The sequence below is a fragment of the Falco rusticolus genome, chromosome 2 (assembly GCF_015220075.1).
Source record: "Falco rusticolus isolate bFalRus1 chromosome 2, bFalRus1.pri, whole genome shotgun sequence".
Lineage (NCBI taxonomy): Eukaryota > Metazoa > Chordata > Aves > Falconiformes > Falconidae > Falco > Falco rusticolus.
The window spans coordinates 89947251-89962242 of record NC_051188.1 but is presented as its reverse complement, the minus strand read 5'-3'; the positions used below and the strand labels follow the sequence as shown (position 1 = coordinate 89962242).

At 43.8% G+C, this 14992-nt stretch overlaps 1 protein-coding gene across 3 annotated transcripts in view; it reads left to right on the top strand.

The window, feature by feature from the left end:
• The first annotated feature begins 3469 nt into the window (after nt 1-3469).
• Nucleotides 3470-14992, top strand: part of SMS (spermine synthase) — a 48976-nt gene continuing 37453 nt past the window's right edge. Inside the window, exon 1 of one of the 3 annotated variants that reach the window (XM_037377207.1) lies at nt 3470-3636. In XM_037377207.1, the coding sequence (XP_037233104.1) occupies nt 3585-3636 (52 nt within the window). In that variant the 5' untranslated portion in view covers nt 3470-3584. Of the gene's footprint in view, nt 3637-5262; nt 5360-11690; nt 11713-14992 lie in introns of those variants that run through there. The other 2 variants (XM_037377206.1, XM_037377208.1) reach the window with 2 other exon arrangements.

The window sequence follows — 14992 nt, the reverse complement described above, 5'->3', positions numbered from 1 at the left end:
ATCCCCTGCTTTTCCCATTTTGGTACTATCTTCTAGCAGCCACTTCAGCATTGAGCTACATGTGTGCACATGTTATGCTGCTTATTTAATTGTACTGTATAAATTCTTCTGCTTAGTATAAATTGATTATGTTTAATACTTTGAATATACAGAATCAGGCATGGGGAGAGAACCTGTGTGTGTGCAATAGGTATGTCTGATTTCAAGGTTTTAATTAGCACTGTGAGATGACCACGTAATTCATGAGTGACAAAACCATGAGATACACAGGTATTCCTAAACAAGTGCTAACACAACCTTTGTGAACTCCTGTCTCAAATGTGTCATCACTTCAGAAACTTGTTTAGCCATTCAGGAAAAAAAGTCTACTAACATCAAGCAATCCTACTGCACCCCAGGCAGGCCTCAGAAGGACCTGAAATTAATGAAATTCTGAGCAGGTCATAAATGAGAGGAAAAAAACCTTTTTGCTAAACGATATTTCTTAGCTGTCTATGAGAAAAAGTTTTAACTTTAATTCCTGAGGTGAACTTTGGATTGTGGTCGTTGTAGATGAAATATTCTCAGGCCAACGAACACAGGCAGATGTAGCCAGGGAAGATGAACTTGGAGACTGTGGTTAAAAATGCTATTACATTCTGCTTAAAAAACCTTGAAACCTGAAACACTTGGTATTTCAGCTCACCATGGTCCTGTATGTAGAACAGAGGTGATGCAGGCTAAAATGTACCTCTAGTGCAAGTTACTGCATACTGTGCAAGGCATTTGTCCCAACTATTTTCCAGTGCAAGACTGTTCCCATCAACCCATGTCTTTTATCTAATCTGCCCGATCTACCTGTAGAGGCTTGGGCCTCTGCCCTTGCTTTTCAGCACAAAGCTTTGCGTAACTCGGCAAACACCGGTGTCTCAATCTTTTTTGCCCATTGCACTCACTTTTGCAGTCTCTACTGGTTTGAAAATACGCACATAATCTTACACTGAATAAACTCTTCCCATAGAGCCTGTGCTAATCTTAACAATATGATGTCATCCAAACTCCACTGCATTTGTGAAACACGTTTTAATATTCCAGATCTTTTGATCTTGTCTCATAAATCAATCCCTCCATCTCTTTAATTATTTTAATTGCTCTTCTTTAAATTCCTTTCAGTGTAATTTTCTAACAGGAAGATTCCCAAAAATATCCCAGGCATGACCTAGTTAAGTAGTATGCACAGGGTAGTCATGCCAAAGAAGCGGAAGAGAAAGTCTATTAGTTCCTTCCGCAGCAATGGGTGCCTTCACACGGCGGCTTAAATTCTGTGGGCTTTGTTATTGAGCTGCTCGTAAGACCATAAGGAATTTACTGTCCACTTTCACTCCTACATGTTGATACTGCAGATTTCCCCCTCTTGTTCAATGTTTTCCTATAGCTCTACCAATGTTTTCAAGATGAACCTATTCTTTTCCACCCATATTCCGTTTTTGAATTTCATCATGCCATTTTGCCAGCTTTCCCAGCTCCACCTAACCTAACGAAAAGCTGTGAAAGCCATTTATGGCTAGTAACTGTTAAGTCAAAGTTTAAGAAAAAACTCATAGTGTTCTCTGAAATAATTCACTAGTCTTTTCAGCACTTCAGTTGAAATGCACTTCTAAGCCATAAAATTCCCATCCATATAAAAAAGAACATAGTAAGACAACTGTTCTGTTTCTTTTTTCCATAGCAGATTTAATTAAAAAGATGATGCTCCACCCCTCTTCAAGTGCCAGTCCAGAATGGTCATCCTTAAGTAGCAAAATTAATTCCAGGAAAAGATTTGCATCACACATTGGTGTTTTTTTTCCCTGTAAACCCAACAAAGCTGCTCATGTGTATATAAGGGTATAATTTAGCTAGGCACCTGGCACGTATGAACAAATACATTTGAAGGTAGATGGGTGACAACATCACTATTACCTTCTTCCAACTATTCCACAATGGAAAGATAATGTAATAGGTTGAAATGAACAAAAGGCCTTGGTTTGTTCCATGCTGCCATTGAAGTTTAAGACAGCAAAAAACAATCCAGTAAGCTCCTTTATGTAATGAGGTAACTGAAACAACTGCAGCTGCCACAAAGCAAAGGTGAGAGATGTAGGACATCATAAAGTGTGGGGATTTTCCTGGCTGTCTTATGGCGGCTGTATGTGTGAAAAGAACAGCAGAGAGATCAGAGATGGCAGCAAGGAGGCATAGATTTTGGTTAGGGAAAAAAAAAAAAAAAAAAAAAAGCGCATGCCACTCAAAAAAAGCAGAATTCCTGGTAAAACAGCAAGAAGGATATCCAATCCACCCACACAGGACTATGTAATCCTCTGTAACATCCAGGATTGGATCAAATATGTTGAATGGGAATCTGCAAAGCCCTGTATTTTAGCTAATTAATCATTAAAAAAAAAAAAAGCCTCTTATGAATCGGCTGTGTTAAATGAACACCAGCTGACAAAAACGTAGTTATTACAGACTTGCAGTCGTCTGTGCCTCTTCTGATCTATGTCACCAGTGAATGTGTTTGCTTTGCTCTGGATGCATGTGTGGAACTATAGTGTTCAAAACAGGAATACTGTAAGCTTGCGCTGAAAAAACATTATTGTAACATACAGAAATAAGCACAGTAGTGCATTCGCGTATGCAATAATGTATACTTGTAAACCTTTAAACGTGGAATCCCATGAAATCACCGATGCTGTGGTGTTGTGCAAATTCGATCTCAGTCCTGCAAAGAAATGAAAGGAACCAAGAGCTGGCAAAACTTGCAGTAACTTGACGAAGTTGAACAGTAGTCCTGCTATTAACTACTTCTAGATGGCATTGTTCTGGGTTTGTAACTACACATGGCTTACGTTGTTTGTGGCTTCAGCATGGTCTTTTACAGTTATCTTTTAGAAAAGAAAAAATGAAGTTAAATAAAAGGATCTAAAGATTCTCTGGTGACGGTCCCTGTGAAGCCAAGGGAAAAGAGGCAGCCCCATGGCCAGCAAGGGCAGCGAGTGACCGACAACTGCGGCTGCTCCGCGGCCCCGAGCTGAGGCCACCGTGGCTGCTGGACGCTGACCCGCGGCCTCGGCGCTGCGACACCGCTGAGGGTTTCACCGGCGGCTGGCGGCGGGCACTGCATCCTAAAGCTACCTGGGCTCAGCAGGGCGTTCTCCGGCCGCAGAGCAGCCCCAGCCGCGGGGCCCTGAGGTGGGAGCTGGCGGCCCGGGAGCCGCCGGCACCAACGGCCGCGCTGAGGCGCCGCAGCCATCAGGAGGGACGGCCACGATCCCCGCCCCGCGGCGCTCCCGCCGCGCCAGGCCGGCCCCGGGCCCCGCAGCCAAACACCCGTCACACTGCACCCCTCCCCCCGCACCCGCCGCCCCGCTCCCGCTCCCGCCGGCCGCCAGCGGCCGCTGCCCTCCGCCCCGCCGCCATTGTCCCGCCCCGCCCCGCCCCGCCCCGCGCGGCGCGCGCCCACCCCCGCGGCGCCGCTGCAGCCCCCGCGCGCATATAGGCTCCTCCGCCGCACTCCCCGCGCCGCCGCCGCCTCCTCCAGGCATGGCACAGGGCTCTACCTCACTATGGCAGCAGCAGCGCGGCACAGCACCCTGGACTTCCTGCTCGGCGCCACAGGTAACCGCCGCCGCGGGGGAGAGGAGAGAGAGGGAGGGGGCGCGTCCTGTGTGCCCCCCCGCCCCAGTCGCGCCCCGCCTGCCCCCGCCGCCGCCGAGGAAGCGGCGCGGCCGCCGGCCCGCCAGGCCCCGCGCGGCCGCCCCCTCTGCCGGGCCTCCCTCTGGCGCCCGTCCCCGGCCGTGGGTCCCCCCCGGTGCTCGCCCCTGTAGGCGGGCAGGTGCCCCCGCGCTGCCCGGGGCCTCCGTGCTGCCGCCCCTGCCCCCGGTAGGCGGGCGGCCCGCTGCGGCCTCCTAGCCCTGAGCCCGCCGTGGAGCGGCCCCCCCGCGCTGGGGCAGCCCGGCTCGGGGCGAGGCGGCGGTGCGGGGCCGGGGGGGGGGTGTCGCGCAGGTGCCCCGGCCGGTCACCGCGGCGGGCTCCGGCCGGCCGGCCGCCAGGGCGGGCTTTCTCCGCCGGCGGCAGGGGGAAGCGGTGGTTGCCGCGCCGCGGGCCCGGGGGGAGGGCGGGCCTGGCCGTTGTCGAGCAGCCGGGCTGGGGCGCCCCGCGAAGCCCGCCTCGGCTCGGCGCTCCGGTCAGCGCGGCCCTTGCACCGCGCCTCGGACGGGGGCGATGGAACGGGCCGGTACCTCGCGCGGAGCGGGGCGCGGGCGCGGTGCCTGCGTGCCTTGTCACTTCGGTGTGCCCCCAGCCTCGTCGCGAAATCGCGAAGGAAGTGATTAGCGGTGAAACGCGGGATGAGCCACTGGCTGTTTCAGCGCTGTACTCGGTTATCTGTAGGGGGCATGTTCGAGCCAGAACGCGAGGAGAGCACCACGTTTCTCAACGGCCAAGATGGGTGAAAGGGTTTAACTGGGGGCGGGGAGTGGGGGGGGTGTGCGTTAAAGCCGGGTGGCGAGGCCGGTGAGCGCCGAGCAGGGCCCCGCTCGGGCTGGCGCTCCCGCCCCGCTCCCCGCTGGGACAGGCCCTTCCTGCGGCCGGCGTGCCCGGGGGGCTGACCCACTGGGCCGGCCCCCTCTCTCTTCATTTCCCCCTTTTGGAGGGAGTTGTGAAGGCAGTTCCCCACATCTACAGATAAAAATCTATCATTAGCTTGATTTGAGAGAGAGGTTCCCGACCCCAGGGGCTTTGCTGCGTGCTATGCCTTTCGTGGCGTTGCTGTGTTTGCACTTTGGTGAGCCAGGAACAGAGAAGGGGGAGGTGTTAGTGAAGTTGGTTCCAAACAGTGTGCCATAGCTGCTGTGTTTCATGGTAAAAGTCTTGCAGTTTCCATTTTTACAGAGACATCTTTTACAGGGCAATTTGGCCACTCTAATGGTCACTTAATGGTAAATGAGATGGCACTGCCATTTTCCTTGCACCTTGTGCTTGTCTAACCTAGCATGAGCGGAATTGGGAAGCTAAATCAGTCTAAAAGCAATTTTTGTGGATGCCACTTAGCCCACACAATTACCTCTTTGCCCGTTTAGTTCCCTGAACTATCACGTGTTCAAGGATTACATCCATAACTGGCATCTGTGGAAGGGTCAGAATTACAAGGGAAAAGAGTAGAACTTAGACTTATTTTCAATGCACCTAAGTTAATTGGCTGCTCTTGATACAAAAACTATGCCATTATTTAAATAGGGAGCGTGGTAATGATATGAAATGTTGTCTTGCTTTCAGGTAGGTTTGCTATTGCATTTCCCTTTACTTTTGAAGACAACATTTGGGTCTTCTTCCAGTCAAGATGAATATGCCTAGATGAGGGTGGGGGGGATAGACCAACTGTAGAAGTGTTGCTGTGTAGATTGAAGCAGGGAAGAAACCTTTGTTCGTTCTTTTATATGTTTCAGCACGATAGACATCTCTAGTGAGATGTGAAGAACTTTCTTCCACCCGTGGCAGCTCTGAAGTTGGCTTGTACTTTTCATGTGGAGTTTTTCTTCTTGTCTAGTGCTTATGGCCCAAAGCATAAAGGGTTGTATATGGAGGAAAAAATTGTGAATATACATTTGTAGCTTGTGTTAAAGGAGTTCAAGCTTAATGCTGAATCATGGATCATCAACTAGCTGAGGCTTTTACTGTATGTAGACAATAAAACTTCTGAATGATCTGGAATGCCATGGAATGGCATAAGAATCTGCTTATATATGAGTTATATATGGCTGATGAAATAATTTTGAAATGGTTCTCAATGTTCATATTTACACAGTGGTTAAATGTTGTCCTTATCCTGAAGGGAAGGAAGGCTTCACTGTTATTGTCCAGTGTCATGATTGAACATGACTATAAAGGGTAGGATAGTGCTTGTGAGGTGTTAGCATTTTTCTGGGATCGGTTTCTCATGTGCTCTGTGTGTGGCTTGACTGAGGATGAAGGCTTCTGAGGCTTTTGTGGAGTAAGGGAGGAAGGCTGTCTTTAGACGTCTGTTGGATCTGGAGGACACAACTCTGCGTTAGGAAGGTGGCATTTTGTCATGTGTTAATCTTGTGCAGCTATATTAGCTAGCATATGCTTGTGCTGCACAATGATGTAGATTCAATCATTCCCGCTGGCTGGCTGACTTGACATGTGCCAAAACGCTTCAATAGCAGCTCTCTGTTCTTCAGGCAGCCTAATTCTCTTGTGATACTGGACTGTGGTGCATGTTACATTCTTCAGGATTCAAGTGTGTACTCAACAAGGATCTTGAGAATGGTAACTAGAATAATGGATATTTTCCTAGTGTTTACCATCATCACTTCTGTAAGGTTGATGGTTGGAGCTACTGAGAGATGCCAGCAATGTTAATGAAAACGTGGATGTGGGGAGTTAGAGGAGAAAACGAGTCCTTTTATGTTGGGTTGGGGGGGGGGGGGGATGGGAAACACAACAGTGTCTTGGAAATGGGGCTGCATGAGATGAAGTCGCATATTTCTACAAAAGCTTTTAGTTTTCTTCAAACTTCTCAAATTGTTTAATGTACTAAAAAATCTCCAAATTTAGTAAAAAGAAAAGCCTTTTTGCCTGTCTTTTGAACTAGATGTATAATAATGCATCCCACCAGTTTTTAAAAATAATAATAGGTAGTTAGATAAAAGCAGGGTTGAATCTTTGATAACTGGATAACACAGCCTGACTTCCTGTGATAGTCTCATCAAGAACTGGTCGAAGTAGCAACTATAGAGCTCAATCCTTTGAGCAGAAGCATCTGTGGCTCTCAAAACCAGAAGAAAACTTAAGCAGGCAAACCAGCGTAGTGCTTATGATCCTAAAATACAAAAGTGCTCTAACATTTATGAAAATGAATACCTATCACTTGGCTTCCTTCATTGGGACATAAAGGCTTTAGTCATGTCTTTCACTTCTGGACTAATGACATGAAAATATGGAGACTTTGAGATTTGTTTTTTTACTGGCTTCAGAAAACTGCTTTGAAAAGGTAAGAACTTGTTGGAAAATTAGTTTTAACTGTCTTCAAGTTCACTGTTTGGGTTTATTGCTGTGGGGGGATTATATAGTTCATAATACAGCTGCACAGACAGTTGTGCTGGCAACACTTGAGTCCAGGGCACAGATGGGTGAGCTGGTGGAGGAAAGCAGCACCTGAGCTGGCAGTTACTGAACTAAATTTGTATGACATTGTTGTGTGAATTGACATGCACTGGGAATGCCAGGGCTGTAGTGCAGGTAAGGCAATGCTTGGGTTTTTAAGGAAAAGGGTAAGTGGATGTCTGTGTGCAAGATCTGTTTTTCTTCATAATGAGTATTTTCATGGAGATAGGAACTAGAATGATCTCTTGTGGGCTGAGCCTTTTCTTTTGGCCCTGTCAGTGGCTTTGTTTCTGTCTGCAGGGTCCAGTACTCAATTCTGAGACTGTGTAGAGAAAACTGTGGTGAGAAAATTAAGCCTGTCATCAGTAGGGATATTTGTAAATAAAAAATGGCTAATCGCTATCGTACTTATGTCTAATTGCTGTTGGATGCAGACAATATTTTAAGAGATTCTTTAACAACAGATTGTGTGAAAGAAAACTAACTGGAATTGTGTATATGGAATTAGACTTGAAAAAGTATTTTACTTTGGTTAGTGTTTCGCTGCATAACTGCACTTACTGGAGTCAAAATTTACAAAATAGTACTTTTGGAGGTTTTTTTAGGGGAGGCACTACCTACTTTACAAGTTAATTAAAATAGATAAAATGTCTCAGCTGAAGTATCCATTACAATGTAAGAAAGTGCCATTAGCTCTACTGGCAGTCCTGTATCTTAAATCTTGCCTTGTTTTTAAGTCTACAGGAATGCTGTCAGGTGACGCTTTAGTATGCAGTTGGGTATAAAGATTTAAACAACCCTCAATCCTCTTCCCCCCCCCCCCCAGTCATTTAATAATACTGCATGGTATATTCCAGTGTTTGACGTCCTTGAAAGGTCATAGCTTTCATACGTGTTGTGTTCTGAAACAATGTTGATTATAAGATATAAGTTATTCCACGAAATGTTCTTTCAGTGTTTGAAGCTTTTACTTAGGCTATCAAATTGTTAAATATTTGAACTGCATGCAGTTATGCTAATATTTTGATTCTTGTCTTTGTTTTGATTGGAAGCCTTAATACTTTTCATAGAGCAGGACGGTAATTTTATGTGCTGCTTCCTGACAGTGCTGATTTAAGCTTTTGGGGAGGGGAAAGAGTTGACAAGGCTTTGTTTATTTCTGCATCCCTTTGGAGCCTTGTAGTTGAGTTTCTTAACTTTCAAGGACTAATTAAAAAAATGCTTTTTGGACAGGACAGTCTCCCAGAAACAGGAGTGTTTAAGAGAATTAAATGACAGTGAGGAGTGCTGTACTGGCTCTTCCTGTCTGCCATCTCTGAAACCTCTGCCTGAATTTCTACCTTTGAAAATTGTACATGAGTTCAGCTGCTCATGTGAGCTGTATCCTGCTGTAGTAAAGACAATTTGAAATTGGTGCTGGTTTAGCTTAATAAGCAGATAATCGGCAGTTGTAGCTGTTGAGTCGTGGTTCATCCTGCACTAAGTTTGGAAATGGCAGAGAAAGCAGGAAGAGGTGACTGGCACTGAAAATTTGATGTTGCTTCCAGAGTTTTTCCATGGGTTGGTCATTCTTGTTTGTGAAGGAGAAAGGCTCCAACTAATACTAAATATTCGGTAGTTTCTAAAATTATAAATTAAAAACTCATTAATAAAACCTTGGAGCACTTGGCTGTATATAGAGTTATTTTAAAATTACTAGTCTCTGTAATTAGTGTTTTGGCCTAATGTACTAGTGATGCTAGGGCTTTATTTTTCTTATGAGGCAGGTTCAGCTTCTATGACTGGAGCTGGCTGCAGTCAGCGGTAAAAACACATTGTGGGGGAATGGCATCTCTGAGCCTTGTAGCTCAGTTTAACTGGTTCTGTCAAGTATTGGGCTGTCTGAAGTGCTGAAACATCTGATTACAGTGGTGATATGTGGATGATAGGCTTATCTCTTCTTTTATGGTATGTTACCAGAATGTTTGCCGACTTGATCTGTATGTGAAGACCATGTAAATAAAGATTAAACAAGACTCAAATGCCACTGGAGCTTGCAACTTCATTATCAACCTTGGCTAAAGTTTGCAGCTAGCTTGCAGCTGTGGTTCAGGAATAGGTCTGGTTTAGTTGTGTTCCTTTAGCAGCCTGTGCCAGCGGTGTGGGCTCAGCCTGTGCTCTTGGCTGAGCTGTTTTGAGCTGAACCCTGCAGGTCTCCGTAGTCTAGTTCTGGCAGGCCTGGACTAAGAACTGGCCTGCTTTGTGTCGGAACACAAATGAGGCTTGTCAGGAGGCATTAATACAGGAATTAATAGCTTTCCATTTTTAGCAGTAAGAACTTCCGTGAACTCATTCCCTGCTTTTGTTGGTTTCTAGTTTTGAAGATTAAAATGCTTTATGAATGGAACTCTGAGAATGTCATGATCTGATTCTCCAGAATGATGTCTAGTACTGAATGGCTGCTTGCTCAGACATGAAGGAGCTGTCACCTGCAAAGGTGAAGGTTAACAACATGGGAGGTGTTTTCCATTATGGTCTGGTTTGAAGCTGTGGAACAAACTTCTATAGGACATACAGGCTGCTTTTGAAACATCAATATTTTTTATTTCAGGTACATGTCACTGACCATGCCTTTTTAATAGCAAAATCATTGGAAGGAGAATAAAAGTGTATATGACATGTACTAACTGCTTTGCTTAATATATTTCTAGAAGGTGGTCTGGTACCAGGTGATGAAAGTGGCTTGAGAGATGTAAGTGAACAGGAGAGCTGGTATTAGCTGTTCCCAAGTACGTTTTCACATTTACTGCTTTTCTGGATGGAAGGGCTACAGACGTTTCAGCAGGTTGTACTGTTTAAAATGTGAACAATCTTTGTATGCCAGCTGATAGACTTCAGTTTATGTATTACTGAGAGTCAAATGAAGTTAGTGGAGCTGAGGCATTGAAACATTTGTTGATGTTAAAGCTCAAGCTATGTATCACAAAATAAGTTTTCTCAGGGCATAAATACTCTGTAAAGGTGGTATGCCAAACTTATGTTTGAGAATGTTGTTTTGCAAATGCCTTTGGCTTACCTCTTCACCTACTGATCAGCTCGGATAAACTGTTGCGATGAAGTGTTGCAAGAAGTTTAGTGAAATGCTGTCTTTCAATAGCAAAATTAAACTTGACCAAGCAGCAAATCTGGAATAGTCTATTGTGAGACCTAGATATTTAAATTGTAAAAGAATACTGTTTGTGGGCTGTCCAGAAGAATGTTACAAATATTTCATGTCTGTCTCTAGAGAAGTAAGTGTGGTTTCGAACAGTAGATTTCTATGAAATAGAAAAACCTGTAAGACTCTTACAGGGTAAAGTGGCGACTGGGGAAAGAAAAAAGTTAAACTTTTTAAACTAATGTGGTGTACAGAAATGCCAGCCACTGTTAACTTGTGGAGGCCTATAAATGTTTTTTCTTCTAGAGCTAGCAGAGTGTCAGGACTTTGGAAACGGTGCAGAACAGATCACCAGAATTAAAGTTATTGTTAATTGTAATAGGATATCACGTTACAAGTAGCTGCAATTAGATGCCAGGTGTAGAAGTACTCCTGAAGCATATATTTTATCAAAATACAGAAATAAATCATAAATGTCAAAGTGAATGGGGGAGGCTTAAACATTCTTTAGCTCTGCATGTGATCAATAGGAAAGGTATAGCAATTGGGCAGTTCGTTACTTCTTTCTCTGGCTTTGTTTTTGAAGGGGCAGTACTTAAATAGTTTCTTCTTCAGAGTTGTCCTGGCTGTAGGAATTCGGCATGTTTGGTGTCTTAAACTTTTTTTTTTTGTCTTGTGGAATGTTCTTGTAGGACTTGCCCTACCTAACTGGAAAACATTCCTCTAAAAGCCAGCTGAAAATAGCCTCAAGTACTTTCAGCAGCAATGAGGGGCTTCTAAAAGTTTTGCCAAAAGCTAACGGGGGGGGGGGGGGGGGGAACGAAACAAAAAAAACCCCAAACAACAAAAACAACCCCTTTATAGGTTCCTGTGGTGGGCTCTTTTTAAACTTCACTAAGTGTGTTGTGATGCAGGAGTTGTCAAGAGTGAGCCTTTGGATGCTGATGAATCCACAAGCCCTGTACTTGTGCAGTAACCAAGCCAGGAAAAGTGGGAAATAGAGCACTGGAAACACTAACTCCTTTGTCATGTCAGATGATAATCAAAAACTTAAGTGAATAAAATCAAGGTAGATTATGGAAGGTGATCCTTTGTTTTAATTCTTTCCTTTCAAGTAGTTTCACATTCATACATGCTACAAACTTGACTTTGCTGGCTCTGCTGTAGTCAGCCACTGTTAGAGCGAAAGGTTTATTTTCCTGTCTCTGGGTATTTTAATAATGATGCTTATAATAATTGAGCTCTCCTGTAGGTCAGTGTCTGTGTTTGATTGTGCTTGTATCTTTGCACTGGTACCTATCTTGAGAGAGACTTCTGTGGACAATGCATCCTGGCTCCTACAGGAATCTCTGCAAGAACCATGGCATAATGCAGAGGGCATTGATACCTCCTGTCCTTCTGAACTCTGGCTGGTGTTGCTCATCTAATGAGTGGGTAGAGATTCTGGGTGGCAGAATTTTGGAGACTAGTAGATGCATTTACTGCTACGTGTAATGAAAGTTTAATAACAAAGCTGAGCTGCTTCACTTAACTGATTTATTTTAAGCCTTTGAATTGGTCTGCATGACTTAAAATAATCTGTGCACAAGTTTGGGTGTAACAGTTCACCCAGATGGATAAATCCTACTGACCAGTTGAGGATGTAAATCTTTCTGCCTTCAGTTAAGGCTCTGATGATATCCCAGAAGTCAAAAATATATTTATTGGGGAAGTCAGTCTGTGGGCTGACAGGAAAAAAAATGCTCCCTGACTAAATTTTATTAATGTAGTACTTTCCTGTTAACAACATGAAATCTTAAGTTAGTCTTCATGTGTAAATGAGCTCTAAATTAGTAGCAAATGCTTTCTTCTGGTTCTTTAAAATGTATGTTGCAGTGGTGCATCTTCATTTGTGCTTGAAAAGACTTGCTAGTCTACCTAATTTCCAATGTGCAGTGTGCTTGCTTTAATCAAGCAAAATGATTTGTTTGGTAACACTTACATCGGCTGAGTGACTATATTAAAGCATGAGAACATAGTTTTATTTTGATGCTTTGCAGTTCGGCTCACCTGAAGCTATCCTGTTAAGGGGAGAAAAGTAAAATTGAAGAGTGTTTTGTGCTACTAGTAAAATCTTTGTTTCTTGGTTTCTTCATTCTGCCCCTTTACTCTGGTGTTTCCCCTGCTGTATCCTCTACCTGGGTGCATGCCCATGATGTATTCCAAAAGCACTGAAAAGCATGTATTAACACCAATCCATAAAATAGATGTCGAATGACCAATGCTGTTAGGAATGTAGCATTCATTTAAAGAAAGAATGACAAAGATAGTTGCATACTTGAATCCCTTTTACATTAACGGTTGCTCAGCTTCTGCTGCAGGTTTGATGTGCAGCAAAAGTAATGTTAGAGCAAGAAAAGCTCCTTGTATCAAGGATTCTTGTCTCTAATAAAGCATTTGTACCAGAGATCATATGTGATGAGGCATAAAACTACCCAACCTTGCTAGCATTCTTTACTTCCTTATTTAAATTACGTGTTTGACTGAAAAGTCATGGCAAACTGAGATAGTGAGAGTGCTGTGACATAGTCCAGTAAACCTGATGTTCTGCTCTTGCCAATTAATTAAACTCCATGTTGTGGTGTTTTGTGATTGCATGTATTGAAATACTAAATTATTGTGACTGCATTATCTGTCCTTCTAGCAGAAGTTCACAATTTAACCTTTTCAAAAAGAAGCTTTTGTCTTAATGACTAGGTGGAAATGGAGTATTGCCTTTTAAATGCTGCCAGTGGAAGTGTTCTGACACATCACTTCCATTTGAATGTGGAGCCAAACCTGCTGTTCTCATGTGTTGAATTTCAAATTGTGAGATACCTTACAGGTCATGGCTGATAAGATTATTCTTACTCTGTATGTGCTTACTGGTGGTACTTTGATATGTTACAGTACCATTTTTCTGCAATTTGGTAATAGTTGTTTTTAATGTTGTAATCCAGTATCAAGAATTTTACTGTTCATGCTTCAAGGAAACATAAGACTTAAACCTCACTGATACTGGAATGTATTTTTATTGAGGCTGAGTTTACAGAAAAAATCGGGAGCTTCAGATTCACAAAACAACATGGGATATTCAATATAAAAGATCACTTCTGGTTTTATATATACAGTAAATTAAATTTTTTGTTGTCCTAGTTTGACGAATTGAGTAGAGGAAGGTTGAAGGAGTAACTATGTTACTGTATTTTTTCCATTACGGGAGTGGATGGAGCTGATAAACCTATAGTTGCTCAAAACTTAGTTTTATGTAGAGTTTTCCCTTAAAGGTGACTAGGGAATCTTACCCTGCTTTTGTGAAAGCACTGAATCTCTTTTTATCAGAGCTCAGAGGAGGAAGCGGGGGAAAAAGGTGATTTATGAGCCTGCATGTCGGAGTTATGTTTTTGTTTAATACACGTGCTTTGCACTGCTTGCAGAAGTTGAAGCAAAACCATTCCTGTTCGTTGTTCGTACAGCTGCTTTTAGCTGAGTTCTCACTTAGCATTTTAAGTAATGACTTGCTGATTGTGTAGCCTGAACTTGAATTTTTATTGTTGTATAAAGGACTAGGGAAAAGAGGCTGTGTAGGTCTGTTCTCTTTACATTAAGATTGGAGATTTGGACAAAGATTCAAGGTATTTCTTATTCTATAAAGGTGATACATTACTCTATGGGCATCCTAGAAAATGCGTGTGTGCTAGTGTCATCTGAAAGCCCCTGTATATGGTTTGTTGCTTTGGTCACTATTACTACTAAAGTTACAGTAGTGTATTTGAAACTGCAAGAAAAAGTTGAGCTTTTTAAAGGTGGTCTTGGGAAGGTTGAAGTAGCTTCCCTCCAGCATTCCTTTGTCTGAATCTGTGTTTCCACAGACCTCGTTATGGCAAGTGTCAGAGGGAAGACAAGTCAACTTTGGGAGATCCCTACATGTGGGGAACATGAGGGTAGAAGGTGGGTGTAGATTATGGAAGGTGTGTGGTGCTCTTTACCCAGGACTAGGTTCCTTGTTCCTTGTAGATGTGTGACCCTGCAGGGTTTTTCTTCGCACATCTGAGTGAAGAATCTAAGACCGAAAGAAAATCGGTATAACTCCAGTCTTCAAAAGAGCAAGAAGGAAGATCCAGGGAACTGAGGGCCAGTCAACTTACATCAATAACTGGGAAAGTGATGGAGTGAATTTTGGAAGCTATTTCCAGGCCTGTTGAGGGCTAGAAACTGGGTGTAGCTGACATGGATTTGTGAAGGGGAGATCATGCCTCACTTGCCTGATAGCATTCTGTGGTTGAAATAATGGCTAGATGGAGGAGGCAGGAGTAGTGATTGCTGTTTATTTAGACTTTAGTAGGGCTTTCAACTCTGTTTCTGATAATATCTTCATGGATGAAGTGGGGAAGTACAGGTTAAAATCCACAATGAGGTGGATTGAAAACCAGACTGCTGGGTCCAAGAGATGATCAGCAACAAAAAGTCTACCTGGAGGCCAGTCAGTGGTTGTGCCCTCAAGGAGGGGGAGATAGTAGGTCAGTGCACCTCAGTACCTTCATTAATAACCTGGGCATTTGAACAGAGTGCATCCTTCTAGGCTTGCAGATGACGCAAAACCGGGAGGTAACTGATGCACTGTAGGTACTGGCTTGCAGGAACCCAATGAAGTTCAACCAAACGGAATGGCAAGTCTTGCATCTTGGAAGA